The following is a 27,127-nucleotide window of genomic DNA, read 5'->3' as shown; positions in this document are numbered from 1 at the left end:
TATCCATGAAAGGCGCCCCTATTGATCGCCAAGACTAGGCAGCACAGTGGAGATGTTGATTTTGAATCAATCAAAATGCACACGGGGACGTGTGCAAGCCTAACTATAGACAGGCCCAACAAGGAAGGGGGGGTTTGTGTTGAAAAGTTTTGACAAGGGTGGGTCCATACCCTAGTCAAATTTGGTACATGGATCCTCGTTGGAGGGTCTTGCACCCAAACGAGGAGCGGCCTCATACCACGGAGACTATTAGGGATCACGACTGCAATGACCTGGGGCTCAATATCATTGGGCAAGCTGTATACCGCCTGCTTTTGCACCCGATTATTATGTACTGTTCAAGTTATATAAGCCCCATTTGCTGTCTGAAAGAGTTACAAGTACTGATTGTTGAGACATGGTTGTTATTGAAAACATTTAGTATGGAGTTTTGGGGTTTTTCACTCACTGAAGTGTTTCATTCAACAGTGAATCTTCTTATCCTCTCCTGGAACTTGACAAGCCTGTTACACGCCATGTTGGCGAACTAAATTAGGTTAGCACGAAGAGTATTTCAGGCATTCAATAAAGTTTTTCTTGGTATTTCGCTCGCACGTGGATTAAATTACTGAATTTCCAATTCAGTACACTGCTATATTGTAGATAAGAACCTATGACCGGAAAGATGACAACCCGTTAGCTGATTTTAAGTTTGAAACACCATCATTCTTTCTTTTTGGGCTCGCATTGATATCTTCTATTTTTAAAATGTTGTGCCTTCCAATTGAGTTCGGATTAATCGTTGGCTGATTGGGAGACCTGCTTGCGTCGTGCGTGCTCCCGACCCCTGAGTTACCACATCATCTGTACAGGATATTCAGGTGAAAGACCGAAAAAATGAGGTATTATTTAGTAGGCCAAAAAATCAAAAGAAAAGAAGCCAAACAAGTGCAAAAACATACAACAGCAGGGATTCGCATGTGGTCACCCACCATACTACTAACCTGCCGGCGTGTGGCTTAAGTACGGCTGAGCGGACGGGAAGCCCTGTTCTCCACACCCTATGGTCGTATGTACTGATAGTTGTATAAATGAGGTTCATATACACTCCATGTCAGTGTTTCAAGAGAAACTAGCGAGGCGGACGATCACAGTGGAATAGTTACGTGTGAAGTATGTTACTCTGGCATCTCCAGTGTGAACTACGTGGTACTGGTTAAATACTAATATGAGCCTCCCTCCTTTGTCTTCATACCTAATCTACACCTTTCATCATCTCATTCCTACATCAGTAGCCCTCAACAAAATGTGTAGGACTAAATGACTATATGGATAAAACCTCAATAATTATGGAGATGTGGACTCCAGGGCTGACATAAGCCTGTGTGACATCAGGCCTTTGTCCCCAGAGATAATTGATTCCCCGCCCGCACCCGCAAACCTCCGCAAACACCGAGCCCCTAGCAACATCGTTGGCTTGGACTTCCTAGCTTATGAGCTCTCGCGCCCCTGCTTCCTGTTTCTCCTGTCGCCGCAGTAAGCGACGCTGTGACAAGAACTTACCAACATGCCAGCTATGTAGTCAAAAAGGCGCGAAGTGCAGCTATCCCCGCAGACGCGGCCAAAGCTCCCCCTCCCCTACCCGCAGTGTACAGGGATCGGATTATGACACTGGTTCTAATTCACCATACACCCGGGAGCTTGTTGCAGTACCCAGAAGCACCGGATCTCTGTATAATTCTGCATCTTCTATTTCGTCTCCATTTGCTGTTACCACCGCCATTAGGTTCCTCGCACCCGATGTTTTCCGCGAGGCTCGATTGGAAATCCCTCGCCTCGATGTAGGAATTCCGGACGAAGTTGCCTATCATCTCGGTGATAATCATCAAGTTCGGGAGACGGCTAGCAAGTTTTTCCAGGAATCATGGCTACCTATCATCAGCCGGAAGCGCTATTTAGCTGCTATACTCAATCCATTATCCCCATCCCGGCGTCCGACAGCTTTACTAGCCCTGTGCATGAAGCTATGTTGCTCGTCAGCATACGATGAGGAAAGCCCTAGGAAAAACTCGCTATACAAATTAGTCAAGAAATTCTACTCAGAAGTGGAGAGCACACAAGATTTGTGTGTGGAAGTCTTACAGGCAGCTATACTCATTGCGATCTTTGAGATTGGTGATGCGGTCTACCCTGCTGCATATTTGACTGTCGGAGTTTGTGCCCGATATGGAATTGCTATGGGCCTGGACAAGATCAATAAAGATCGCATGGGCGAACGGTATGATCGTATGGGGTCCTGGATGGAGATTGAGGAGAGGCGCAGAGCTTGGTGGGCTATCTTAATCTTGGATCGGTTCGTCACCTCATATTCAAGTCTCGTTTTATCGTCATCCCCAGAAAGGAAAATCCGGGTCATCAGCAGCATTTTCCCTTGTTGACGCATTTCGAATACAGATTCCTGAACTTTGCGAATCCTTCTCGAGTCTTAGCAACCGAAGACCCCGCGTTTGAAGATTTTCTCCCTGTCGATGATGATAAGTTCTATGATGCGGTCAGACATATGATTCTTTATCTAAATCTTCCCAGGGTATGTGAACATTTTCTGACTTTGACATAAACATAGACCTCGCAGCCGGCTGAGGCAGTCCCTATATGCCAAGGTTTCGTATTCAAAATGGGTCATTTCGGCAGACTAGCTCAGGCAACATACTTGATCAGCCAGGCCCTTGTCATGATCAGATCTCTTTCTGTAGTCTCTTTCGCCCGCGATGAGAGCATTCTATCACAAGAAACAATCCAACTATGTCGTACACTCGAAGCCTTGGTTCGTGCCAATGAAATGGAAATCACGGTCCGCAGGCTGGCTTTTTGCTGCCAAAGCCTGGTTTCTTACGGGTAAGCACTGGAGGCTACCTGAACAAAAAGCAAACAGAGGCAAAAAGCAAACAGAGGCGCTTACCCATTTTTGGCAGCGGTGTCTTGCTTCTTCAAGAGAGTTACTGGGCGCAGCTACAGGTACGAACTCAAGAAGAGCTGCAACAGCATACATTTATCGAGACTCGTAATGCCATCGATACGCTTTGTCAAGTTTCATCCGTACTCCAGCAGAGGTCAAATATGGTCGACTTATTGAAAGGCCAATGTACATTCTTTCTGGCGGGTGTTACGTATCAAGCGGTTTCGGCACTTATGACTATGGGCAAAGGAAACCCTTCGGCAGAAATGAAGGAAAGCATAATTTTGTTGAGATGGCTATTGCGACATATACGAAGCCGTTGGCCACTATCTGGTGAGTTCTCCTTAAAAATTCCCTGGATGAAGATATATCTAATCTGAAGGTAGGTGTTTATGATAGTATTTTGGATGCAAAAGAGGCCCTATTAGCAGCGGATGCGATATAAATACTACTGTTTTTAAGTCGCGGAAACTTCAAATTGAAGAGGAAACAGAGGAAAATGGGGTCATGCTCGCTTGATGTATTCCCGAATGTGTGGTTGCTTCAATTGCTGTCAGATTACTACGAAATACCAACTCCAGTAGTATCTATCCTACCTCAGTCACATCCGTATCAGCTCCATGCCATATTTTGATAATCTAATATGCGGCTTAAAAGGCTTAAATTTTGTGGAGAATATTCTGTATGTTCGATAATTTCCTTTGGTTTTTATCCTCGAAAGACGTGGCCCCTTGAAGTGCCGCAGCTGCCATATGAAAAAAGGGCTAGCTGATCATTTGATCATAGAATGAATTCAGCGAACCTGTGTACACATAGAGCACGAGGCCCCTTGTTCTGCTAACACGGGTATGCTATTATTTATTACAAACATTGATGAATAATATCAGTCTCGGATTGGAAAAATGCAGTGGCTTTTGGTAAACAGACGGGAAATGCGGGTGTCATTGCGGGCCTGCGGAATTGCGGGCTTTCTGCGGGCTTTCCGCGATCGTTGCCGGTCGGTATCCCTTCCAAATCCCTGGTTGAATAATCCTTCTCCCTCAAGGACATCTAATCACTTTTAAGTTATAAAAGGTTCCGACTGTGCTCGATTCATCTCTCTTGCTTATTACCTAAAAGCCCCGAATCTCCATCTATGTCTCTACCAACTAAAAGCCGATCTGTCCTGATCACTGGGTATGTCAAAGGTATTTTCTCCACATTTTAGAGACCCCAGACTTATTTTATGAAGATGCTCTCAAGGCGGGGCAGGAAATGCCCTGGCATTGGAGTTTGCGGCCCAGGGAGTAAGAGTATTTGCAACTGCTCGTTCCCTCGAATCGATGAGCAATCTTTCAGAAAGTGGAATTGAGACTCTCGTTTTGGACGTTACCATTCCAGAAAGTATTTCGGCGTTGAAAGACGAAATCACCAAACGCACTGGCGGGACTCTTGACATCCTATACAACAATGCTGGCTCTAGTAAGTCCTTTTATTATAAACCTTCGTCCTACCTGCGTCCCCTTTTCCCGGTTTGCTGAATAGTTCCATAGTGTACGAGGCTCCCGCCATAGAATCCGATACCACGAAAGTGAGGAGTATGTTCGACACAAATGTATTCGGTCTTTTCGATGTAGTAACAGCTTTAACCCCTCTCCTGATTTCTGCTACGGCTCGCAATACAACTTACAAACCAACAATCGTCAACGTAGCGTCGATACTCGCACGACTTCCCTTTCCCTTCGCATCCGCATATAATGCGACAAAAGCTGCAGTGTCCGTTTACTCCGATACATTGCGGCTTGAACTGGACCCTCTTGGTATCCGAGTCGTGACAGTTTTCATGGGCGAAGTCTCTACCAAGCTTCGGTCGACAGAAAGTATCAACTTCGGACCAGACAGTTTGTATGTCGACGTCGAGCTTAAAGTCAAGGAGAGGACTGAGCAAAGCTCGAAAGTTTCTATCTCACCAGCAGTTTTGGCCAAGCAGATTGTTCCTAGCGTTCTCGGAACAAAGGAAGTGAGCTATCTGTGGAAAGGGACAAATGCCTTCATTGTTTGGCTGCTCAATACCATAGGGCCAAGAAAGGTTTTTGATTCGACTATGATGGGACCCGTGGGTTTTGATGATAAGAATCAGGTGAAACGGATATTTGAACGTGGGCAGCGGATGTTCGGGTAGCTGTGATAGTGAAGAAGATTGGATGAAGCTTACATAGAATAATTGTCTTGAGTTTTTAATGCACTGTTTTTCATTTTCGCTTTTGCTTCATATATGGACCTGGGAAGATTATGCTCTTGGCCACTTTCATTCTTCGGGTAAGTGCAAATAATTAACAAGATTTCCTCTCGATTAATATAATTATTTCGCACTTTGTTGATGGAGATGTGCTTGCGAGAAGTGTGTACAGGCGAAAGGCTTCGTTCTCACTTAACAAGATGTTAAAGCAGATTCCGAGGCACTACTTCAACACTAGACTAGGCGTAGCTTTCTGGGTTATATTCTTAGTCTTTACTGTCTTCTCCCCTTGGAAAAGGGTACCATGACGTGCACCAGTTCGTCTCAAATGCGGTATCCACCAAATTATTCTGGATGAATATCGTTATCTCCTTTTCACTACATTCAAGTCATATCTGTTCGGATATAATATTATGCCACCGATACTACTTTGGCCTTCGATACGGTATTCCAAAAACTACTAGGATCTTCTATTTACAAAGGAACAACGCACACCGCGAAGTAAGACTCAGTAAAGCAAAACAACGCGTGCTGTAAAAGCTATAGATCCCAGTGAGCAAGAAGGATCAAAGGTATACCTATCAAGTACTATATATAGGACAAGAGAGCCTGTTTAAGTATTACATACTAGTCGTACTAGTAGTAGAAAGGTTAATTAGTATCAAATTACTTTGTCTTTACAAAATTATTCAAGCGATACTGTATCTTGATCAAAATATGATCAGGAAAAGGGTATTAATCGATATCATGCTCGCGGGTACGGTAGTTGTTTGATGATATTCTACAAGTAGAAATGGGTTTCGCCGCGCTGTAGTCATTAAATGAAGTCTGAGTATAGTTTCGAGCAAGTTGATCCTTTTGAAACAACAAATGCAATGTCTTATATTGATGACTGAGGTACTTGAATGACTCTATGTAAAGACCGCAGAGTTACTCGCTGTTCGCTCCACCCTTTCTCAGATCATAAAGACTTTTCAAGACAGACTTAGGTCGTCCATCATAATTGTTCACCCTCATCCATGCCTCCAAGCTAGGAATGCGAGAGCCGTGAATACGATCAAGTAACTCCATATTTCGGGTAGCTCCCTTCCCCTCGCCCCAATAGCGCCACCAACCCGCGAAATTCTCGCGCCAGGTCGTGAATGATTCGTCGCGAGACACATCAGGGCTGACGGTAAAGTTCGAATAGGCTCCTGGATAGGGTTCTGCCTTCACTAGATACTCCTCCAGAGGCACGACTTTGTGTATACCATGCTTTCCAGTCACTTTGGTAAATGTGGCAACAATATCAGCGAAGCTGACTTGATCTGTCGCGACCTCGAGGTCGAGCCCAGCGGACTCGGTGGGGTTATCGAGTATCCATAAGCTGTAGGCTCCAACATCATCGAGGGCAATCAATGAAATTTTGCCATCCGCTTCCCCAGGTCGGTTCATTAGTCAATTCTTCAATTTTAGATAAGTCGAGTGAAAGTCTCACCGGAAGGATTTTCCCAAATAAATGATCCATCAGTTTGCTCTTCAGGAACAAACATCCCATCAAGGAGCATCTCAATGTACGGTCCCGTGGTCAAAAGTGAAGTCTTCATGGTGGATTGCCCATGACTCAAAATAAGATCACCAACTCGACCCTTGGCATCGTTATGTGATCGGTACTGCTCGTTCCATCCAGCCTTTCGTAAGGTGTAGTCAGAGTTTGCAAAGATGTAATGCTTGACACCCTGCTGTCGAGCAATTTCGTATGCCCGGATACCGTAGAATATTTCGTTCTTTTCTCCGATCGTAAATCCATCTAGGTTGACCCATGCTCCGTAGACACCAGTGAACGCTGCGTGGAGGTCCTTTTGGATATCCTGTGAACCTTTGAAAAGTGTCACGTTTGGTAGAGCACCTAGTTTGGTAGCTTGGGTTGAGGATGGGTTTCGAGTCAAAATTCGAACACTGTAGCGACCACTCGCGGAAAGTGCTACGAGGCTGTTAGAAGATGAAGGGGACTAGACTATCCAGGTGGAGAATGTACCCTTGACAACAGGACTACCCTGTGCACCTGTTCCTCCAATGACGAGAACCAATTTCAAGTTGTGATTTTCCATGTCGGCAATCAAGGATTTTGTGAGATCAAAGTCAATAAGAAAGTATCTGAGTAGTATGCAATTTGTCTTCATGAACGGGGTTCCTGGCTATATTTTATATTATTCTCGCTTGCAGGTCTCATTGTCGAAGATTTTCTTTACCTCGGGAAGTAGGTAGCAGCGGGGATGATTCATAATCTCCAATGGGCTTTTGCCCGGGCATAGGTGGCTGCATTCGCTGCAATGCAATGGTCTTTGATTATAAGCACTGTGGCTACGGGGGACGGGTTGTTAAGCATCTAAGATAGCTGTGACTCAAATACGGTCTCCATTTCCCGCTAGCATGGTGCCTCTGGCCAAGGGATCTTTGAAATATGCATAATTTGACTGATCCGGGCTTGCGGACATTGCGGCGGACATTGCGGTCAATTGCGGTGCGGGAATTCGGTATGCGGAACTATGTCAGCCCGCGTCGCGCCATGCGCACCAATCAGATTAGCCATTCGACATTCGAAGTTGAGAAAAAAGTCATCAATGGTTCGGATTATGTTTTTCAAAATACTATATTCTCATAGGTAGTATGGCTTTGTGTGCTCTGGAGAAGCTTATAAGAATGTCCATCTGTACCCCGGAAGGCAAACTTCAATCTACTAAATTGAGTACTCCTTAGCTTGAAGTCTCCCTTCCTCCAAAACCACCCAAGTCATCAAAAACATGTCCAATCTCATAGTCGTCACTGGTGCGACCGGGATGCAAGGTTCAGGCGTCATCGATGCCCTCGCCACAAATCCTGACTGGAAAATCCGAGGTCTTACCCGAAATACCGACAGCGAAAAGGCCAAAGCACTCATGGATCGTGGCATTGAGATGGTAGCCGCCAACTTGGATGACGAAGATAGTCTCCATAATGCCTTCATTGGTGCCAATGCTATCTTTGCAGTCACGGATTTCTACGAACCATTTGCGACAGGGATCGGGCCCGAGAAGGCCATGCAAATCGAGTACGAACGAGGCTTGAAGTTGGCCCGTGCAGCTGCTAAAATAACAACTCTGGAATTCTACTTCTGGAGCACTCTCCCCGCCGCGAGCGACTTGACGAACGGCAGGGTGAAAGTTCCGCATTTTGATGCCAAAGGGGCCATCGATGCATACATCAAGAATGACTCTGTCTTGAACGCGAAGACGATCTTTCTTTTGACGGGATTCTATGCGTCCAATTTTGGCTACCCGCCTTTCACCCCCATTTACTCGGTATGGATCATTCTTCTCTTGTAATCTGCGAAACTTGCATGCTAAATAAAAGGATAAAATAACAGAAGCCAGCTGGACAATACATTCTTGCCCTTCCAGCATCATCTTCGTCTTACCTTCCCTCGCTGGGCTCAGTGAAGAACATTGGCATCACCGTTAGTGGCCTTCTCCAACACCCATATCCCAAAGCCACAGCTACCCCAAAGGGAGGTAGATACGTTCATGTCACGGCGGGAAAATACCAAATGCAAGATTATTTCTCGAAGTGGGCAATGATAGCAGGAAAAGGGAAGCTTCAAGTTTTATCAGTTCCCTTTGAGCAGTTCGAAGCGCTCCACGGTATATGGGGCACGGAGTTGGGTCTCATGGTGAAATTTTGGGAAGAAGCTGCGCCCCCAAAGATGTGGGGAACAGTCGGAGAAGGTGATGTTATGGTTGATTCTCGTGAGCTTGAGTGCGTCAAAGGCCGGTTGGTCAGTGCCGAGGATTTCTGGAGTCAGAGTGATTGGAGTCAATTTTGAAGCACCTGTTTAACTTCACATAGTAGAAAATTTGCTTTTTTTTGATAAGGCTGATTGGTTCAATAAGCGCGTAGGTAGTAGCGAAGCACGGGAGATAGGTGCCGATTTCCAAGGTTGATTTTCTAAAGATGAATCAAAACCTGGGGAGTTGTAGAAAATAGTAACTAGTAACTAGTAGTATTATAGTTTACCTAGGTAGGTATTAGACCTTGGAAGCATATTTAAAATATGTTCAAACAAAGAGAGTCAACCCTAGTCGCCCCGTAATCCTCGAAACCAAAAAGGAAAATATTCCGGCCAATTATTCCCATCACTGCCATCCACCCTCAAACCCAATACCAGCGCCCTGACTTCGTCGCCGAGCGCTCGAGTATTTTCTTGCTGCTGCGAAATTAAGCCGATCCTTCTCATCCTGACTCAGTTGACGCTTTTTCTGTGCCTCTGGATCCTGCTGGCGACCAAATCCCCAGAGCTGTTGACTTTTGCGCCGAAGTTTATTACCTGGAAGGATAGTTGGTTTAATACTAGTCAAAGGGTTCAAATCTTTGCAGGAGGGAGGAAATCCTACCTGGCACTGCATCGCTCTGAGAGCTTCGATTACTCGATACAGGCTGTGGGTCGGGCGCCTCTTGTGTGGGAGACTTTCCTGAGTTGGCGGAATCGATAGAGTCGTTGCGCGGGTGATGCTTGAAGACATCAGAGGCCCTGCGGAAGAAGTTTGACATTATGAACTGATTTGTTTGGCGTTTTTATGGAAATTAGTGATAATATTGCCACTTTAATTAACCAGCATTCATTCTTTTATATGATTATTAGTGTATTGTGACATCATGTCACCTTATCAGGTTGGTGCTCTCGTGATTTGTCTTCTCAAGTTCGGTTCACAAGCAGAGGGACCATGGTCGATCATATTGTTGGTCAACTTTGCACGCATCCTGGGGCAGAAGAAGATCATAGCATCATATGTGGAGACTGTCGATCCGTGGTGCAAAAGTCGGGTCCGACACCCGAAAGCTTGTATCTATTCTGGGATCATGCAGTGCGGATCGCAAGAACAGTTCACCGCCGCCGTTTAATAGTTTTGCAATTCTCTTCCCAGGTCTTCTATACTGATTAATGTTTGATTTTCTTGTTCAAATATTAATAAGGCATACTCTTGTCGTCGGGTACTCAAATACAGCTTGAATGTGCCCCCAATTCCCGGTGCCCGGGTGGGACGGGTGATACCGGTGTGCAAATAGGTCTAGAACACACGCGCGAGACGAAATCATTCATTTGGCATGACTTGTATATAAAACAGCGATATTAGGGGCTGAGAAAGACTCGGAGCTCGGATCATGAGTAATAATCTACATCTATCTTCGTATCTAAAATTGCTTCGCTAATGGATCGAGTATCTTATTTCGAGATTTTTTCGAAATCCAGCCTGTGACCTCACAAATTCTTTAAATTTTATTTGCCTGCGCCATTTGATTTAGTTTTTGTCTTTGTTCAGAGATTGGCCATCCATCACGAAATAATGGATAAATAATATAGACGTTATCAAGCGAAACCCCATAAACCCCCAGTTTCACTCGCAGACTCCGGCTAGTATTCTTAGACAAAATCGAAAAGCTTAAACTTGACACACAATAAAGTCGTATTCAAGGAATGAGGTGAGTATTTTCATGCCAGTTCACACTTAATGGCTGTGCCTGTCCGAGTTACAGCACGATCCATCCATCGCCGCTCTAGCGAGCTTGGCCCGGCTCAAAGGACGAGGATCGGGCAAAAAGCTTCTCCCAGAAAGGTCTGGCTGTGAAGTTGTGGCTCGGCCAACCTTCGCAAAGGCTTCAAGATCCCGCTTAGCAATTTTCGAACTGTAGATCTTGTTGAGCCAGTTTCCCAGTCGATAGCCGCCTTTAGCAATTTGCAACTCGATCGTGTCAATGACTGAATCATAGTAGGTCGGGTAAAGATCACCGGTCTGCAAAGCAGCAGCACCATTCGGCATGACAACAGTGCAAACAAGCGCGTTGGCATCTGAAGCCCAGCTGGTTGCTGCGGCGATGGGATCGCTAATATCATCTCCTTCAATCCAGCTCGCAGCTTGAGAGGTATAGTTTCCCGACTCGATCTCTTTGACCAGAGTGTTGGCCCATGACTGTGCGTCGGAGAGGGAGTCGCCGCCAACCAACTCCTCGGGCATGTAAGTATCCCAGTCGGAATGGAGGTTGTCGCTGTATCCATTAAAAGTGACCTTAATGTTGTTTCCTCCGACTTCATATGCCTCATCGTGGAGTGGCTGGGTCATATCACCGATGAAATGAACAAGGAAACGGAGAGCCTCTGCGACGTCATCGTCGGAAAGACTGCTATCGCTCACGCGCTGAGTGTAGTTTGCGACCGCAGAGATCGAGCAGCCCGAGCTACCACAGTCGCGACTGTAATCCACGTTGCAACTAGAAGGGGGATCGTCCTCTGCATCTATGAAGTGCAAAGGAGCTGACCATTTTCCAGCGGTAGTTAGGCGATACTGGTCAGCCCATGAAGCGATACCAGCTAAATACGAGCTGGATGAGTTGCCGAGAACGCCTTGTGCCCTTCCAAGTCGTTAGCAAGTATGCAAAGAATGGTTTCAAATATTGAGGGTGATTCCAATCATCATTGCTGACCTGATACTCACCAGGATGCCGTTTCCGACGAAACATAGTGTTGAGCAACATAAGCAACTGTTGCGTGACCCAACGCGCCCCAGGCGTGCGCCCCATTTGCTGCCCCTAGGGTGAGGAGGACAGTGTTGGAGAAGGAAGGCATGATTTGGCGGTTCAGTGTATGTACTTTCTTTCAATGTGTTGTTTTGAAAGCAGATGCCCTATCTTTCACAACCTTTCGTGGGGTCAAGGGGTGTTTTTATCGTGTTGATAAAGCCCCGCCCCTGGAGCTATTGGCGTCTGTCGATCGAGTCTGTAATTATGAATCTGCAGAGACGGTGAGTGTAACATAAACCTAGAAGAGTGAAGTCTTATTGGACCGGGTGATGCCACTGGCAATCAAATTGTTTCAAGGAGCTCGCCGATGTGAAGATAAGAGCAAATGACCTCTCAGGAATGGGAGGGGTTTGCAATCATCTGAAAGTTTCATTGGTGGAGGCAGGCGGGATCGGCGCCGCAGCGCATCGGAATCCACCGGCGTGAAGAAGAGGAAAAGCAAGAGATGGAAAGAGTTTGGCCTCTCATATAAATTGCAAGCGCGACCGGTGTTTGACAAAAAAACAAACAAGGACGAGTATTAAATCCGACTTCCTACACGTGGGGTCAAATATTTTATATTCGCTGGTATTAACTTAGCCATTCAACGATAGAAATGGTGAAACGTGATAAGATAACAGCACAACTAGGACGGAATAATATTATGCCAGCTTAAGTTTTCTTCACCCTGCAGCTTTTATCAAACGTCCAAAGAGATGATAGAATCTCAGCACCGTCGGAGCTCCGTCGGTTCTCTGCAGATATTCTCCAAGCGAATATTGTTAGTGCCGACCAAGTTCATATTAATGTGGATGGGACATTTGCTCTGAAGTATACCCCTCTGAAATTAAAAACTCATATGATTTGATCGTCGATTTTCTTTTTCCTCAATTGCACAAATCTGACATAAGTAATGGTGCAACTTTCATTTCACAAAATCTGGACTGCTATCACTTATCTGTATGAATGCCGACACTAGTCTACGTGAACCTTTTAAGCACGTCTGTTCTTTTCAGGACATTCACGACAGGCAAAGCCTCATAACTGTACGTTTGCATTGTCTACTGAGCCGATTCCTCTGAATTCCAGGTTTCAGACCATTCCCAACTGACAAGATATTTAACGTTGGTAAGGCTGGATGCCAAGAGCAGGCTGAAGCGTGAATTCTCCCAAGGTTCCCATTTCGTCGCCTTGTCGATCATTTTGCCGTTGGGGTGGTCTAGGACATCTTTTCTGATGGAATAGCAATAAATCAATTGAGGGTCATTTAAGCCATATATGCTCATCCTGTCAACACAGAAACTTGAAAGCTCGTGCTTGTAAACCTTGAGACAGATTTCCGACTTAACATTTTTGCAGGACACTTCCTATGCCCATGCTACCCAAAAATAGCCCAATGAAAACACCTTTGCCATGATTTGTCGTCATTTAACTCTCACGACATAACTAACGGCCTCAACTGACATTTAGGTGGGTCGGGCCGCATCGGCTCAGCCCAGAGCAAAATGAGGAACTAAACGCCTACGCTCGCTACGCAGTCCAGCTTTTGCGTGTCGCGGAAAATGGAAAGAATTCTTCAACTCCGTCCAAATAGCTAGCTAGCGCCTCAGCCAGCCACCAGCTATCGGCAATTCTGACGTTCGGGGCTCCGCCAAATTTTGAAGTTGTCTACGAATAGCACCCGGCAGACTGGGCGATGGCCTAAAATATCCCCACTCTTTTTCCTTCTACCGGCAAATTTGGCCGACGAACACCTTTCTAGATGCGGGACTATCGATCGGCTCCCCACGCCTCCTCATCGTGGACACCTTCTCGACCAATCTGTTGCTTTCTCTGCACCCAAACACACAATTGTGTGCCCCCTAATGCCTGGAGTGGGGGTTCGGCGAACCCGGCTCGGCTTTATCCGGGCTAAGTATGTGCTGTCAGTTGAAAATCATCTGGGCTGTGTTTTGTTTATCTCGCGATAGAGATATGAGCTGAATTTTCTCTCTAACTCAGGAATATAACATGACGAGCCGGCCCACTACAGCTCCCAAGAGAGCAACTAACCTCTTCCCCGCTCAAAATGACTGACAATTCTACATTTCCATTTACCGTGACGGAACATGTTGTCGATGCGCAGCATATCCGTGAATATCCGAATGCCACACGCAGGCGTGATGCTTCGCTAAAGCTTATCCTAAAGCAATACACTCCCATCGATAACCCAAGCCCTCAAGCTGGCGACCTAACAATAATCGGAGCGCACGGGTGCGGGTTTCCGAAGGTATTTTCATTTCTTCATCCTTATCACCGCTTTCGAAACGAAACTAACCTGCCTTGATTTAGGAATTATATGAGCCGCTCTGGGAGGACTTACATACTCGGGGTCAAGTCGATGGCTATCGAATCCGATCAATCTGGATCGCAGATGTTGTTAGTCTCGGCGCAAGCGGTATCCGCAATGAAGATTCTCTAGGAAATGATCGTGAGTACTCAATTCCGCAATTCCCGCCAGTCTCCCCGGTGGCTGATATTTTGGAAAGCATCTTGGATGGATCACAGCCGCGACCTCCTACACATGATCAATACCTTTCGTGACCAAATGCCACAGCCGATTGTGGGCGTGGGACATAGTATGGGAGCCGGGCAACTGTGAGTCCTTGCATTTTTCGAACTATTCCCCCCAGACACTAATTCTTCCTGTCAGTCTCCTTCTTTCCATGCTCCATCCCCGCCTCTTCACATCGTTAAGTCTCATCGAGCCGGTCATCTCGCCCGATGTCTTCACAGGCCAAGGCCCCATCTTGGGCATCGTGTCGCTCAAGCGAAAGGACACTTGGACCTCCAAATCAGAAGCCATAAAAGCCGCACGCAAATCATACAAACGATGGGATAAAAGAGTCCTCGACCGTTGGATCGATAACGCATATCGCGAGTTGTCGGTTCCAGCAAGCTGTGATTCAGATAACCCCCAGGCCGACCGACCCGTTAAACTGGCGAGCTCGAAATACCACGAAGTCATGCAATACCTGCGCCCAAATCCTCTGGACTACAAACCCGTGGGACAATACGAGGTCGACGAGATATCTCCGCCTCACCACGACCACCTTCTTTATCCCGATATCATCGGTCCTCCGCACGCAACCTCGCCATTCTATCGGTACGAGCCTATTATGGCCTGGCAGATGCTCAAGCACATCCGCCCCGCTGTCCTCTATCTCCATGGCGACAGCAGCCCAATTGCCAGCCCTGAAGTGTTGGCCAAGATGTTGAATCGGACTGGGACTGGGGTCGGTGGAAATGGCGGTGTCCGAGAGTCGCGCGTGCAGCAGAGGATTCTGAAAGGGTCGCACCAATTGCCCCTCGAGAAGGTCGCGGAGACAGCAGCGGCCGTTGGTCCTTGGATTGGTCAGTCCGCGCAAAGTTGGAAAGATGACGAAGCGCGTCTGGATGAGGGGTGGGCGCAACAATCTATGAGTGAGCGGTTGAAGGCCATGGATAATTGGGTGCCTGTGCTGCAAGGACTTCATAAGGCTGATACACAGAAGCGAGACTCGAGGCTCTGATTATACTTTCAGTGTGGCTGAGGCGAGTAAAAAGCTTAAAAATGGTACCTAGTAGCTGATAGATTAATGGAATAAACTTTCATAACTATCTCGGTGTGGGAAGAGGAGCATTCGGAGGAGCAAAAAGCAAAAAGCAATTTGAAACCAATGCATCCTGCTTTGCTACCGATTTCATAAAGCCAGACACATATTTGACAATGAAACTGAAATGCCCAGGTGGGCGAGTGAAGTTTATTGCCCCGGTGTTACATAGCTCGCGCGGGGGAAGACGAGGGGAACGGGCTGAAAGTCCGAGTCTGTCTGATTTTTTTTTGGTTTGAATTAGCGTGTACAGAGAGTGTTTCATGGTCCAGGGCAGTGCAGAATTCCCTGATTCGCGTCACATCGCTTGCCAGTGGAGGGACCCGTATTCTCGTATATGTGGGGTATCGGGGTCTAGATGGGGCAGTGCCTGACGATCACATCGCGGCTCTTCAACACAATTCTTGAAGCAGTCATTCGTGACTCACATCAAGCATCGTATAGCTCGGCTGCGCCTTACTCACACCATGTATAAAACAAGGCCTTGGGTCTATATTTAATCGCCCTTAAACTCTACGTTTTTTCCCCTTTTCTCAAAGAGCCACTCACTCGCAGTAAGCAAATTTCGGCCCGATATCAAATATCGACACCCCAGACAACTTGTAATCATCAACCAACAACATCAGTCATGGCGGCTACTTTACCAGACACCAGTAGTCCAGTTTATTTCTGGAAACCAGAAGGAGAAACAGGATTCCTGGGCCAGTGGTGGCCATCCTCATTCCAATGGGAAAACGGCGAAGAAACATACACCTACGCCAACGCAGAACAGTAACCCCCCTCTTCCCAGCTTCTCCGACGCCAAATACTCACCACCATAACAGATACATGATGCACCGAAAAGCACTACTCTTCGCCGGACCCTCGGACGAAATAACCCAAGAAATCGGCGCGGGATGGGAAATGCACCCGCGCGAACTCCGCAATCTGGGCCGTAAAATCCCAAACTTCTCAGACGAGGTCTGGAAAGAGAATCGCTTCGCGATTGTCGTGGAAGGAAGTTATCTGAAATTTTCGCAGAATGAGGAGCTGAGGCAGAAATTGCTTGAAACGGGGGACAGGGAGTTGGTCGAGGCTAGTCCGAGGGATCGAATTTGGGGGGTTGGGTTTGGCGCGAAGAATGCTGGGGCCAGTCGACACAAATGGGGGTTGAATCTTTTGGGGAAGGCTCTTATGGAAGCTAGAGAGCGGTTGGTCAACGAGGAGAGGAATTAAGATTGAGATTACGATGAGATTAAACTTATGAAATAAAGTCCACTAGCAGTCATTCGAGTCCTGAAGCCCCATGCGATCGATCATTTATACCTAGGTACCCAAGGCTCTCATGTATGCCCCAGGCCAACTAGCCCCACGTGTCCAGGTGGTAACTCCACCTGGGCGCTTAATTTGTATAGCTGACTGGCTAACAACATGCATAGTAATGTACCAGGTTCGCTGTTGCGGGGCAGTGCAGACTCCTCCAGCTGGAATTCACTAGGAGTCTTCTTACATTTGTACCAACCTGGTCTCTGGCCTATTTTGTTCTGTTCTTTGTTCCATATCCCTTTTCTTTCTGAGAGAACCTCGGAATGTCACTGGAAGTATGCAACGTGAAGCGGCCTGTGCAAACAGGCGATCTGATACTGTCTCTGAGGGGCGATGTTACGGGAAAACGAGAGCGCGCAGCATTAGAGGATCTTAAGACGCGCATGTTGCAAGAGTTCAGCGACAACTCAACGTCGCTTTTCTACTGGGACGAGGCCTGCATGCTCTCCTTGGTCGCCACAGAAGCCGAATACGAAAGGCTTGTCTATGCTTTCTCCATTGCCATCACAGAGGGCGTTTCGGACAATCGGCCGGTAAATCTGGACTTACTGGGATGTTTTGCCAGATGTCTTCGTCAGAGCAAGCACGAGATCCCGTGTGAGCGGGCAAGATACGGATCTCTACTTGGTGCACTCAACACGCATCTCACCAATGACATCCACTCTAACAATCCCCATGCCATCTATCATTTACTCCTTGCTGTCAGCACCGTACTTGATGCTATGGTGGAGATTAAGTTCTCCGAAATCGATCGAAAATCACTGCATTCACCGCTCAAGAAGACGCTGGATAGTTTGACTGGGAGTCCAGAACCACGGATATCTCAGGCTGCAAAGTATGCATCTCAAGCCTTGGCTCGTGTTCCGGATAATGAAGGTCCATGGGAGGAGTTTTTCCGTGTCAGTGGCGATTCAATCCAAGCCATTGCGGAGATAAGTGGCGGAATAGCCAAGTTTGATCCTTCGCGGATTCTCGATGCCGGCCCAAGACTGGTCAAGCTTCTTTCTTTCTTTGCTGATGCTGTGAAAGCTGGTAAAGAAATTTGGGATACCTGTGAAGATCTGAAGCTGGTATCCAAGGCAATTCAAGATGTATCGGAGCGGAAGGGTTGGTACGATGCCCTGCGACACACTGAAGCACTCATCCTTTCGGGGGCATTGTCTGGTCTCAGGAAGATCTTGCCTACCTTGAGCCCGAGATGCCTTAGCAAAGGCTCATTTTGGTGCGGGATGTTTTCCCAACTCGAACGGCAGTGGATATCGCAGACAGAGCAGCGCGGGAATATTGAAGAGTTAATTGAATGGACTTTGAACGAAAAATCTCTACGAGACTATTGGGAGAAAAGCCACTCATTCCGATGTTGGATCACACTTGTTGGAGACTCACTTCATCATCCCGAGTGGAAAGACATCGCGCGAAAAAGAAAGCATCGCTTCTCTTCCATTCTCCGCGAAAAGACTGTCGATCCCAAGCTTAGATCAGCTTCCCTTCAAGGTCAGCTAGAAGCCGGTTTGGCTGATTCGCGACTGCTTCGGAAAGCAATGGAATTTAGTGAACGTGCACGCTTGTTTTATGCGGATGCTGTTCTTGCTCGGTATTATACCGCTGGCAGCCCATCGTTACTTCACATCAAGCGTCTTTCGGGCGATGATATACCGATCGAGACATGCTATGTGAATTTATCTCTTGTGGAGCAGCAGAGTGAAAGAAGCAAGGACGGAGAAATTGCATCATCTCTCCAGGCCCGATTGAAAGCCGAAGCGCCAAATGCTGCAAAAGAGATATCTTTGCGGGGGCTATTCAAATCTAGAGAGCTTCGAAATAAGCAATTTAGAAAGCCGACCCGTATATTGATTCGTGGACGTGCCGGTGTGGGCAAAACAACACTGTGCAAAAAGATTGTGCATGACTTTCTTCACAGTCAGTTGTGGGAGTCCGACTATGATAGAATTGTTTGGCTCCCATTACGCAAGATGAGGGAATGTGGAACGTTGGAGCACTTCTTGGACACTGCAATCTTCACAAAAGTCCCAGATGGTAGGGGTTTGTTTAATACACTCAAGGACACCTTGAACAGCACCCCTAGTACCCGAACATTGTTTCTTCTTGATGGGCTTGATGAGATTGTTGGCGACCAACGCCCGGGCGGGAGTCTCATTGAGAGTATTTCAGATCTCTTAAATCGCAAGCATGTTATTATCACATCTCGACCACATGCGGGATTTCCTCCAGGTCTTGATCTGTACGACTTGGAGATCGAGACGGTGGGATTTCACGATCAAGAGATCAAATCCTACGTGGAGAATGCTGTTCCAGACCTGTCTCAACAACAACAGATTATGGATTTCATCAATGGACATTGGGCTGTGAAAGGTCTGATGCGAATTCCAATTCAGATTGATGCGCTTTGCTTTACTTGGAGCAGAGATGGATTTGATGAGAGGCAGCCGACAACAATGACGTCTTTGTATTCCAAAATCGAGACCAAGCTCTGGGGCAAAGATATGGTTCGAATGGGAGTGAGGCAAAAGGATGGTCAGACCATGAGCGAATACACGGCTGCAGAATACAGAACCCAACGACAAATCTACGATCTGATGGAGAAACCAGTTCAGCTTGTCAGACAAATGGCCTTCTTTGGCATGTACCACGGGGTTACAGAGTTCACATCGACAATGCGTGCTCATATCCATGATGCAGTTACAGGAACGACGGACAGGGACTTGGCCAACATTTCCTTTCTGCGCAGTTCAGACTCTTCACTTGGATACAGAGAACAAGACTATTATTTCCTACATTTGACGTTCCAAGAATACTTTGCGGCACAACACTTTGCAGAACATTGGAAAAGTGGTGGCAGAGTACCAGTCTTGAATCTGAAATCATCAAAGAGCTTATACATATCAGCCGCTGACTTCTTGGCTCAAGAGAAATACAACGGCCGGTACAATATCATGTGGCGATTTGTCACGGGCATCCTAGACGCTGAAGATCTCGATGAAGGAAACTCATTAGTTTCATTTCTTAACCAGATGACAGCAAGTTCGGTCGATCTGTTTGGCCCTCCTCATTTCCGTATTCTGGCACACTGCTTCAGCGAGATCAGAGATATCAAAAGCAAAAGTAGGTTAACGTCTGTTTGGGATTCAACACAAAGTCAGCTTTTGCAAATTTTCTTCTACGGCCGAGTTTTTGATTCGGCCCCTGTTTCCGTTGTCGTATTTGATTTCGCATTTGATTTAGAATTCCCCGAGGCAATATTTTCATCAATTCTTGAGAAGGGAAACAGAGACGACAAAGAACTCGCAATTCGGGCAATTTCTCGTCGTGAACTGCTGACAACTGATCTTCTCGATCTCATCTTGCACCTCTTCAGATCTGAGAAAGACGAAGATCTTAGAAGAAAACTTGGCCAAGCTATTTTGGCACGCCATAATTCCTCGCCAGCAAGCATCGTCGAGCTTCTTTGTTCCCCCGTGCCGGATGGTCTTGGCTCAGGGGAATACTTTCTTGAAGGTGCACCGATATATTTTGACTATTGGAGTTATCTACCTATTCAAACTCTGGAACTCGTGTTTTCAGATAATTCTTCCTGGAGTGCCATGAATGCATACGTGCTTCAGCTGCAAGCTAAGCTCCCTACTAGCATTCTTCAGGAGCTAGAGTCAAGACTTGATAGTGAATCTGCTGAAACCCGGACCCGCGCTATTAATTCATTGCCAGGCTGGCTATTGTCGGAAAAATCTATTTGGAGCCATGTTATAACGGGCATAGGTGATTCAAACAAGGATGTGAGACTAGCAAGCCTTCAAGCTCTTTGCCGAAAGCCTGAATTGTCACTTGATGTCAAGATCCTTCGCATGATCGCCAAAAGGCTGAGAAGCATGTCGCAAGATGAAATTCAATCTGCGATCATGATCTTCAAGTTGGAGACTCAAAAGCCCCTGCCAGTGGATGTTGTTGAAAGACTTTGGATAGTCCTAGGATCGGGTCTCCCAGTCGTTTATGGAATGTATGGACGTGCATTTGAGATTCTACTATCTCACGACGCTTTCTCTGAGGATGAATGTCTAATGAACTTCAATAAATGCGTTTCTAAAGACATATTTTCAATTGCTGTGACAGCCTGCTGCCTTGAACTTGATATTCCTCTCCCGGAATTTATTTGCGATCACTGCATTCAGATTATTGAGAATTTCGATTCCGATACAGGAAGCAAAATACAACATCGTGCGAAGGAAGTCTTCTCTCGTCGTTTATTGCCGGCCGAAATTCAGATGAAGTTATGGAAAATCTACGACACATGCTCACCTGAAGGCAAGGTCTTTATAGCCGAGAATATCATCGGCTTGCAAGAAAATATCCCGGAGAGTATTGTGGCAGATCTCCTCTCACGTTTTCATATGGCCGACGAGAAGGATAGGGAGATTTACCTTCGGGCAGTGCGCAAATTTCGTCCCTTACCAGTGGAAATTTTCGAGTATGCGACTCAATTTGCGTTGAATCATGTGGGAAATATTCCAGATGCTTGTTTGGAACTACTACTGGGTTACAAAAATCTGCCAATCGAGATATTAGGATCCGTGATTGTCGACCTGCTCACTAATTCTACTTCAAGACAGTTCAGATCTCTCATTTGGGATATTATCACGCTTATGAAGCACAATGCTGGCTTTGAATCCGTTTTGTCTCGTTTTACACCGGACCAGTGGGTGGCATTTCTCATGGTTCTTCTTAGATTAAGTTTGTCAAGTTTCATGGGGGGTGCAATTTGCTTTGTGCGTGACGGACTTCTTCACATCAGCATAGAAGGGCATCGGTGCCAGGTTAGCCTTGAAGCATCGGAAACACTTCAGAACCTGAAGACTGCCCTCGATACTGTGCAGCAAAAGATTTATGCCAAGTGTGGTCAAACGTACGCAGAGCTAGGATTTCCGGTCGATGAGAACGACTTATGGAGTGCGAGGATATGATTCGAATTTTGATTTTGCTTCACCTTGATGCTCCAAATCCTGCACACTCTGTACACATGAATTCCGCAAATATTGAGTCAAACTTTCTTCGTATTCGACACTACCCTTGACTCTACGATACACTTGAGAGGTACCCTGCGGTTCGGACGTAAGCAATAGATAGATACTAGGATGCAGTATCTCCGAAGACCTTAACTAACCCGGATCAACGTCTGTCTTCCCATCATCTTGATCAAGCTCACCGACTTGCCGACGAACGTCATCCAGGATCTCCTGCGATCGCTCCGGCTCCGCTTCCATTTGCCGAATAACGTAGTCGACATACTCGTGCGATCGCTCCAGCAAAACCTCCGCATCCAGCAGCTTCAAAAATTCGATCCCGATAATATCCTTTCTAACCACCTGTTCCGCGATAATACGCAACTGCATCGGCATCGACGGGTCCTCATAGTACGATCTCACATAGTCGGCGGTGATTTTGATCGCAGTGTTGCTCCAGGTGAGAAGCTTTGCGCTCTCGACACAAGCAGTGGTTTCGCTTTCATCCCACCACGTCGGAAGCAGAGATAACAGCTCGGCCATTCGGAGGAAAATTTCGAGACTGGCAGTTCCGTCGCAATTGGCGTCCGCATAGGGCGTGTTTGGCTGTTTGAGGCCGAGAAATTTATAGTCATCGTCCATGCGCAAGCGGTAAGCGTCAATTAGCAATTTGTAGATATCTTCCTTGGGACGATCGTGCAGCCATTTCTTGTCCTTGATTCTCTGGAAGGGGTTAGGGATTTGCACACCAAGTGCGGGTCCGATCTTGGGAAATGGCTGCCCTGTCTCGAGTCGGTTCAACAGCGATTGAATACGCTCAGTGGCCGAGGGGGAGGGTGGTCGAGGTCCACTTGTTTGCTCTGTGGGTTCGGCGGCGAGGCTTGTGGCAAGATCGGCGGCGGCTGATGCCAGTTCTGATGCTGATGCCATTTTGGCTTCGATGCTTGCGATTCGGTCTGCTCGGTCTTGGGCGTTCTGGGAGCATGACTTTTTGTGGGACTTCCAGTCTGATTTCCGGCAGTTGCGCGAGCAGTAGGGGGTTATTTTGCACTTGGTGCATGGTTTGAGTGCACGCTCTTTGGTCCCAGGATTGCTGCAATTAGTGCAGATGTCAGGCTGCTTCTGAAAGTTGAAATCAGCCATTATGTGAGCGGCACGACGGTGGGGAATTGAAGAGAGAGTAAGACGAGAAAGATGTCTTGGTTGCGATGATCAATTAGCAGAGTATTAGTTCAGACGGAAATCTGTTACCGACAAGTGGAAAGTGAAAATTGGAAGGGGCAGAGGAGATAGATTGAAAGTTTGGAAGGTGGAAGAGTTGAATGGTGAATGGTGAATGGTGAATGGAGATGCAGGCGCGAGTGAGCCAATCCTCAGAAATAGACCTTCCCAGCTGGATTCGCTTTCCAATGCTTTCTCGCCATGCCATACAATCCAGGGTCGTGTAATCAATCTATGGGTTCAGTGAATAAGAGATAGTTAGTGACTTTTGATCTGGAGCAGGTTCGGTTGAGATTCCCGAGGATCGAAGTTGCTCTCGTGAGACATGAATTTAGGCTTCTATATTGCATCGGTTGTGAATTCTTAAAATTTAATCAGTTTAAGCAGGACCAGTCTCAAGTTCAAAGTTGCTAGTAGCTGAAGAAGCTGGCTCAACCAGAGCAGACATGCCATTGCCATGTCAAACGCGTTGGATACCGCACGGTCCAACGGCCATTTTAAACAATCGACATCATGTCAAAAATCAATTTGAATATAATCTTCTCATTCAGGCACGCCCATCTGCTGGGCAGCCCTAAATTAGAGGTCGTGTTATCCCGAGATTCAAGTTCAAGTTCAAGTTCTGATATCGTGGGGGGGTTTGTTTACTTCAGCTCACCGCCCGATTCAGAGTTTCTTGGCATGTCAACCTTCTTATTTCTATTATTAGATCCGGCTTTGTATACCACCCGGGCATCAAACTTTCTTTCACCTATTCCTGGGGCTCCCAGTATGCCAGTAGTCTAGGAAGAACTTGTTAAATACTACAACTTCAAGTTGAACTTGACCCAGGTGTAGCGCCCTCCTGGCCCGGAAGTATTAATACTAGAATACCTCAGGTGGGCAATATATATTTGGGGTCTTACTTCTACACACCTCAAACTCTGTAACCTCAAACTATTAAGACTATTTTTTATTACTACCTAGGAACCTAGGTATTTAGTATTAACTTGAATTTCTAGATTTTACTCTGAGACTAGTATATGTGTTCTGAATACCTACCCTCAATTCTTTTTTTTTCTCTTACTTAGTTCAATTTAGACCTCTACTACTACTACCTAGGTAAGTTTTACTCTATATGGTCGGTGTGCAAGCGCTTACCTACCTAGGTACCTAGTAGGTACACGGCACATTCTTCTGTCCACTATTTACGTGTTATCATCATCACCTCATACCTAGATACCCTTGCTTTTTTTTTCTCCACCCGCGTCTTCTCTCTCTTAGCTTTCGCTATCCGACTCCTTCCCCCCACAATTAGCTTAAGATTCAAGTTTATTGCGTCAATAGCTTTTGTGTCGGAGAGACTCAAGCGCGGTGTCGCCCATTTCAAACCGTGATTCCCCCTGAGATTCTATTCCGGGCGTGACCTGAAACTTGAACTTGACTCGGAAGTTGAAGATACTATTGAATAAAATAAAAATAACCTTGATTCTCTATGGCTGATCCTACACCTTTAAATTCACATAGAAGGTAAAATGAAGATGTTCTATAATAATATTCATATCGTACAACTCCCAGATTTATTATTTTGTGCAGGTGGGGTATTCTTCCAAGGGTTTGCCAGCCAGGCGCGCAACAATGTCCAGCGAAAACAAAAACAGAAAAAAAGCCCACGATCAACTCGAACGCCACATATGGTACAGATTTTATACAGATGCATGATATACTTATCTAAATCAAGGCCTGTCCACGGAACATGCCCTCGCGAACCTCGCGAACAACGTCCTTGCGGTCCTTCTTGCCAACCAGGACAACACCACGACCACGCTTACCCATACGACCCAGACGACCAAGGCGATGGATAAAGTCCACAGTCGTATGCGGAACATGGAAGAGAATAACCGTCTTCACAGCCAGAGTGTCGATACCACGGGACGCAATGTCAGTAGTGACAAGGACCTTGGTATTGGGGAGACGGCGCTCAATCTCGGTTTTCTTCTCGGGAAGCGCGAAGGGGATCGATGCCTCGGCGCGGGCCTGCTTCTTTGCCAATGAGACCTCGTCGGCGGTGGGGGGGTTGCTCGACCTCGGTGAACTCGGCGAGGATCTCGGCTTGTTTGCGGGAGCTGGAGTCGCGGGACAAGGAGACGGCGTCGATTCCCTTCGAGGAGAGGAACTCGGCGACCTGGTCCGCTTCTTCGCGTTCGTTGACAAAGACGAGAATCTTCTTGATGTGCGGGCCCATAAATTGGGCCAAGGGACCGTGGTCCTCGCCATCGGCGTTTTCGCCGGCCTTGCCGATTGACCAGATTACGTCGGCGCAGGCGAGTTGTCGGTTTCCACGGTAGGGTTCCTTCTCGATGTCTACTACGCCGAGCTGGACGCGACGGGGGATGGCGTGCAGATTCGGGGTTGTCAGTCTCTTGACGTCGGGGTAGCGTTTGCGAAGTTGGTTATCCAGGCTGCGGGGGATGGTGGCGGAGCAGAAGATGAGTTTCTTCAGCGACGGTGCTACCTTGTCGATCACCTCGGTGGTGGTTGGGATGAAGGATCGGTCCATGAGTGAATCAGCCTCGTCAAGAACGAGATGGCTCACACGGCTGAGGATGTAAGGGTTGGTTTTGGCGATGGAGGCGAGGAGATGGGGAGTTGAGACGAGAACATCGATACCATCGGGATGGAAGAGGGTGCTCTTGATACGACGCGGCGTGAAGGTGGAAGAGATCATTCCCGCGCGGAACTTGACCGTGTGCGCAAAATCCTTGAGCTTGGTTCCCACCTGGGTTACCAACTCGGACGTGGGGACGAGGATGATGGCTCGAGGGCGGCCACAATCAGTCATGGGGGGCTCCTCGGGCTCAAGCTCGTATGTTCGGTTCTTCAGCCTCTCCTCGCGTTCCTTGGCCTTTTCCTCTGCTAGTATTTTTTCTTCCTCCAAGTCTCGAGCTTCCGCGCGCTTGATGGCATCCAGGACCGGGAGGAGGTAGGCCAATGTCTTGCCTGAACCGGTTTCGGCAGCGAGAAGGAATTGCTCGTACTGGGGGTCATCGGGGCCGGGCTTCTTCTGCTGATGTTTCGGAATCGCGGCGAGGAGTTGGGGGATAGCCACTCGTTGAATGGGAGTTGGGCTAACGTCGGCGAGACCAGGCAGACCCTGAGAGAAAATGGAGTGTCGAACGACGGGGAGGAGAGGGAAATGATCGAAGCTGGTGAGATTGGAGATTTTGGATTTGATGGCCGTACGACGACCGTAGGTGACGGGGGTCAAGGTGGTCTGCATTTTCAAAGCGTGATAGAGTGGCGCTTCCTTCCGTTTCTCATCCTTGCCCTCTTGCTTGGAACGTTTGAGGGCGGCTTGGGAGCGGGGACGAGGGTCATCGCGCAGACGGGCCTCTGTTTGGTTCATTGCATTAAAGGGACCGGCGACACGTCTCGAGCGAGGTTTATCGATGGAAGTTCTGGAGACATTTGGCGAAAGACTCATGCGACTAGGTTTGCGATCCCGCGCAGAGGCCATGGTTCGTGTGGCCTGCCATGATGGAAAGAGGGCAGATGTAGGAGGGAGGATGGCCTTTGTTTGACATAATAGGCATATCGAAGACCGAATAGGTAGCGGCATAGTGGCGGAGTGAATTGGGTCGATATGATATCCAGGATATCAATGATCGAGGCAATGATATCGGCAGAGTTCCCATGGCGGAAAGAAGAAAACCAGATTTCCCAGACAGGGACCACGCTAGTCCCAGTTGGGTTAGTGGATGATCCCGATAGAGGAGACAGAATGGGAAGGCGGTAGGCAGGCGGTGTGACAGATCAGCTGATGTGGGTTTCCTGCCGCTGAGATAAGCCAGCTGAGATAAGCAAAGTACTGTAAGTTGCCGTGGTGACACCCGCGATGGACGTCAACAGGATGAAGCAAAGCAACAACTTGGTTTGGGGTAACCATAACCAAGAGGGAAACACTAACAATTCATGACAAGCCCACTCTTGCCCCCATCTTCCATCTCGATCTCTTGTTAAGATCTGATATTGTTCTTGTTTCCCCTCTCTTCTCACCTCCCCTCCCCTCCTCCCCTCTTATCATCTCCCATCATCATCCCTTCGTTCATCCCTTCCTACTTCTTTTCTTCCCTTATTCTCTCTTCTCCCCTCCTCCAACTTCTGGTGGCCCTTGTTTGCTTGTTGCTTGTTGGTCGAGCACGGCACATTCCTCTTAACGATCGACACGACTTATTACTTTCTTGTGCCAGGCCTC

General features: G+C 47.3%; 12 protein-coding genes across 12 annotated transcripts; 7 read left to right on the top strand and 5 right to left on the bottom strand.

The window, feature by feature from the left end:
* Nucleotides 1-1,472: 1,472 nt before the first annotated feature.
* Nucleotides 1,473-2,417, top strand: N7533_007773 (Zn(II)2Cys6 transcription factor; the record flags this gene model as incomplete). Its single annotated transcript, XM_057104423.1, has 1 exon — nucleotides 1,473-2,417. One exon carries the CDS (start codon nucleotides 1,473-1,475, stop codon nucleotides 2,415-2,417), a length of 945 nt encoding a protein of 314 aa, XP_056959380.1.
* A 1,653-nt stretch (nucleotides 2,418-4,070) lies between these two features.
* On the top strand, nucleotides 4,071-5,096 carry N7533_007772 (short-chain dehydrogenases/reductase; the record flags this gene model as incomplete). Its single annotated transcript, XM_057104422.1, has 3 exons — nucleotides 4,071-4,111; nucleotides 4,167-4,396; nucleotides 4,468-5,096. The coding sequence occupies 3 exons, from the start codon at nucleotides 4,071-4,073 to the stop codon at nucleotides 5,094-5,096; spliced, it is 900 nt and encodes a 299-aa protein (XP_056959379.1).
* Nucleotides 5,097-6,083: 987 nt separating this feature from the next.
* On the bottom strand, nucleotides 6,084-7,243 carry N7533_007771 (uncharacterized protein; the record flags this gene model as incomplete). Its single annotated transcript, XM_057104421.1, has 3 exons — nucleotides 6,084-6,568; nucleotides 6,631-7,116; nucleotides 7,171-7,243. The coding sequence occupies 3 exons, from the start codon at nucleotides 7,241-7,243 to the stop codon at nucleotides 6,084-6,086; spliced, it is 1,044 nt and encodes a 347-aa protein (XP_056959378.1).
* A 693-nt stretch (nucleotides 7,244-7,936) lies between these two features.
* Nucleotides 7,937-8,994, top strand: N7533_007770 (uncharacterized protein; the record flags this gene model as incomplete). Its single annotated transcript, XM_057104420.1, has 2 exons — nucleotides 7,937-8,473; nucleotides 8,539-8,994. The coding sequence occupies 2 exons, from the start codon at nucleotides 7,937-7,939 to the stop codon at nucleotides 8,992-8,994; spliced, it is 993 nt and encodes a 330-aa protein (XP_056959377.1).
* A 310-nt stretch (nucleotides 8,995-9,304) lies between these two features.
* N7533_007769 (uncharacterized protein) lies at nucleotides 9,305-9,719 on the bottom strand (the record flags this gene model as incomplete). Its single annotated transcript, XM_057104419.1, has 2 exons — nucleotides 9,305-9,495; nucleotides 9,563-9,719. The coding sequence occupies 2 exons, from the start codon at nucleotides 9,717-9,719 to the stop codon at nucleotides 9,305-9,307; spliced, it is 348 nt and encodes a 115-aa protein (XP_056959376.1).
* Nucleotides 9,720-9,824: 105 nt separating this feature from the next.
* N7533_007768 (uncharacterized protein) lies at nucleotides 9,825-10,070 on the top strand (the record flags this gene model as incomplete). Its single annotated transcript, XM_057104418.1, has 1 exon — nucleotides 9,825-10,070. The coding sequence occupies one exon, from the start codon at nucleotides 9,825-9,827 to the stop codon at nucleotides 10,068-10,070; it is 246 nt and encodes an 81-aa protein (XP_056959375.1).
* Nucleotides 10,071-10,675: 605 nt separating this feature from the next.
* N7533_007767 (S1/P1 nuclease) lies at nucleotides 10,676-11,790 on the bottom strand (the record flags this gene model as incomplete). Its single annotated transcript, XM_057104417.1, has 2 exons — nucleotides 10,676-11,576; nucleotides 11,660-11,790. 2 exons carry the CDS (start codon nucleotides 11,788-11,790, stop codon nucleotides 10,676-10,678), a joined length of 1,032 nt encoding a protein of 343 aa, XP_056959374.1.
* Nucleotides 11,791-13,791: 2,001 nt separating this feature from the next.
* Nucleotides 13,792-15,274, top strand: N7533_007766 (uncharacterized protein; the record flags this gene model as incomplete). The annotated part of the gene is made up of 4 exons (XM_057104416.1): nucleotides 13,792-13,992; nucleotides 14,055-14,193; nucleotides 14,252-14,360; nucleotides 14,416-15,274. The coding sequence occupies 4 exons, from the start codon at nucleotides 13,792-13,794 to the stop codon at nucleotides 15,272-15,274; spliced, it is 1,308 nt and encodes a 435-aa protein (XP_056959373.1).
* A 709-nt stretch (nucleotides 15,275-15,983) lies between these two features.
* N7533_007765 (NADAR family protein) lies at nucleotides 15,984-16,570 on the top strand (the record flags this gene model as incomplete). The annotated part of the gene is made up of 2 exons (XM_057104415.1): nucleotides 15,984-16,126; nucleotides 16,180-16,570. The coding sequence occupies 2 exons, from the start codon at nucleotides 15,984-15,986 to the stop codon at nucleotides 16,568-16,570; spliced, it is 534 nt and encodes a 177-aa protein (XP_056959372.1).
* A 353-nt stretch (nucleotides 16,571-16,923) lies between these two features.
* Nucleotides 16,924-21,633, top strand: N7533_007764 (NACHT domain-containing protein; the record flags this gene model as incomplete). The annotated part of the gene is made up of 1 exon (XM_057104414.1): nucleotides 16,924-21,633. One exon carries the CDS (start codon nucleotides 16,924-16,926, stop codon nucleotides 21,631-21,633), a length of 4,710 nt encoding a protein of 1,569 aa, XP_056959371.1.
* Nucleotides 21,634-21,828: 195 nt separating this feature from the next.
* N7533_007763 (zinc finger MYND domain-containing protein) lies at nucleotides 21,829-22,815 on the bottom strand (the record flags this gene model as incomplete). The annotated part of the gene is made up of 1 exon (XM_057104413.1): nucleotides 21,829-22,815. One exon carries the CDS (start codon nucleotides 22,813-22,815, stop codon nucleotides 21,829-21,831), a length of 987 nt encoding a protein of 328 aa, XP_056959370.1.
* A 1,788-nt stretch (nucleotides 22,816-24,603) lies between these two features.
* mrh4 (ATP-dependent RNA helicase MRH4) lies at nucleotides 24,604-26,389 on the bottom strand (the record flags this gene model as incomplete). Its single annotated transcript, XM_057104412.1, has 2 exons — nucleotides 24,604-24,930; nucleotides 24,959-26,389. 2 exons carry the CDS (start codon nucleotides 26,387-26,389, stop codon nucleotides 24,604-24,606), a joined length of 1,758 nt encoding a protein of 585 aa, XP_056959369.1.
* Between the last annotated feature and the right edge of the window lie 738 nt (nucleotides 26,390-27,127).

The sequence above is a fragment of the Penicillium manginii genome (genome assembly GCF_028828005.1).
Source record: "Penicillium manginii strain IBT 31320 chromosome Unknown utg000005l:1.0-5665137.0:1.0-5668048.0, whole genome shotgun sequence".
Taxonomy (NCBI): Eukaryota; Fungi; Ascomycota; class Eurotiomycetes; order Eurotiales; family Aspergillaceae; genus Penicillium; species Penicillium manginii.
Note: the sequence above shows the minus strand (reverse complement) of the source record. Positions and strands in the feature narration are given on the sequence as shown.